This window comes from Primulina huaijiensis, unplaced genomic scaffold (genome assembly GCF_012295235.1).
Source record: "Primulina huaijiensis isolate GDHJ02 unplaced genomic scaffold, ASM1229523v2 scaffold203928, whole genome shotgun sequence".
Classification (NCBI taxonomy): domain Eukaryota; kingdom Viridiplantae; phylum Streptophyta; class Magnoliopsida; order Lamiales; family Gesneriaceae; genus Primulina; species Primulina huaijiensis.
The window spans coordinates 1-864 of NW_027353451.1; the positions used below are offsets into that span (position 1 = coordinate 1).

General features: G+C 46.1%; 1 protein-coding gene across 1 annotated transcript; it reads right to left on the minus strand.

The window, feature by feature from the left end:
* Positions 1-6: 6 nt before the first annotated feature.
* Positions 7-858, minus strand: LOC140966280 (uncharacterized; the record flags this gene model as incomplete). The annotated part of the gene is made up of 2 exons (XM_073426603.1): positions 742-858; positions 7-553 (listed from the first exon to the last, which is right to left on the minus strand). Coding segments are annotated over exons 1-2 (658 nt in total), but the record flags the coding sequence as incomplete, so codon positions are not given.
* Positions 859-864: the final 6 nt, after the last annotated feature.

Consider the following 864-nt stretch of genomic DNA (forward strand, 5'->3'; position numbering starts at 1 on the left):
GCACACCCACAGGGGGAGGTGGAGGAATAAAAGGAGCACTTGAAACTGGGCCACGTATGAAGGGCCCAGAGGCGACACTCTGCTGGGGTGCAAGGTTTACTCTGCTGCCAAAAGATCGATGGTTATTGCTCCGATCATGAATCCAACGTTCCTGGTCTCGTTTGCTACCATGGCCATGATTAGAAGAACCATTCCCTTGAAGCTGTGGTCCACTGTTGTTCCTTCTAAAAGGACCACGCGGATGGTGTGGCTCACGCCCACTGTGAGATCCTCCTATCTGTCCAACATCCCTACGTGTGTTGTCCCTAGGAGATACCCCCGAAGAGATGCTGGACTTCCCTGGATTAAAAGGAGACGCTTCAACCACAGAACTGTGTGAATTTGGTGCTTGAGAAAAGCTGCCGTTGGCTGCTATGTTTCTGTGACTTGTCCTGTCACCACCTAGCTCCGGAGAATACTGGCGGATGGGAGATTCATGGTTGGAAGCTGAATTTGTTGCTGAGACTATAGAATTAACAACTTCCTGTGAAGACCAAGAGTCAACTGACGTCCCCTATTATTCACAAATAGAAAATTTCGTAAGGAAAGCAGTCTAACTTGTACGAAAACTTGATCGTCGAGTTCATAATAACACTAGAAGCACATATAATAACACCCAAGCTACTAAGAACGTCAGTTAAATTGAACAGGTAGATTAAAAGGGCCAAAATATAGAGAACAACAATGACAGAAATAATAAACCTTTGACAGAATGATTGGTTCGTGAGAGAGTTCTTCGAGAGAATCAGTCGAAGAATCCTTCGTGGAAGCACGAGTTGATTTGGAGAAATCAGGCCAAGATGCTGTCCCCATCACAGCACCAAC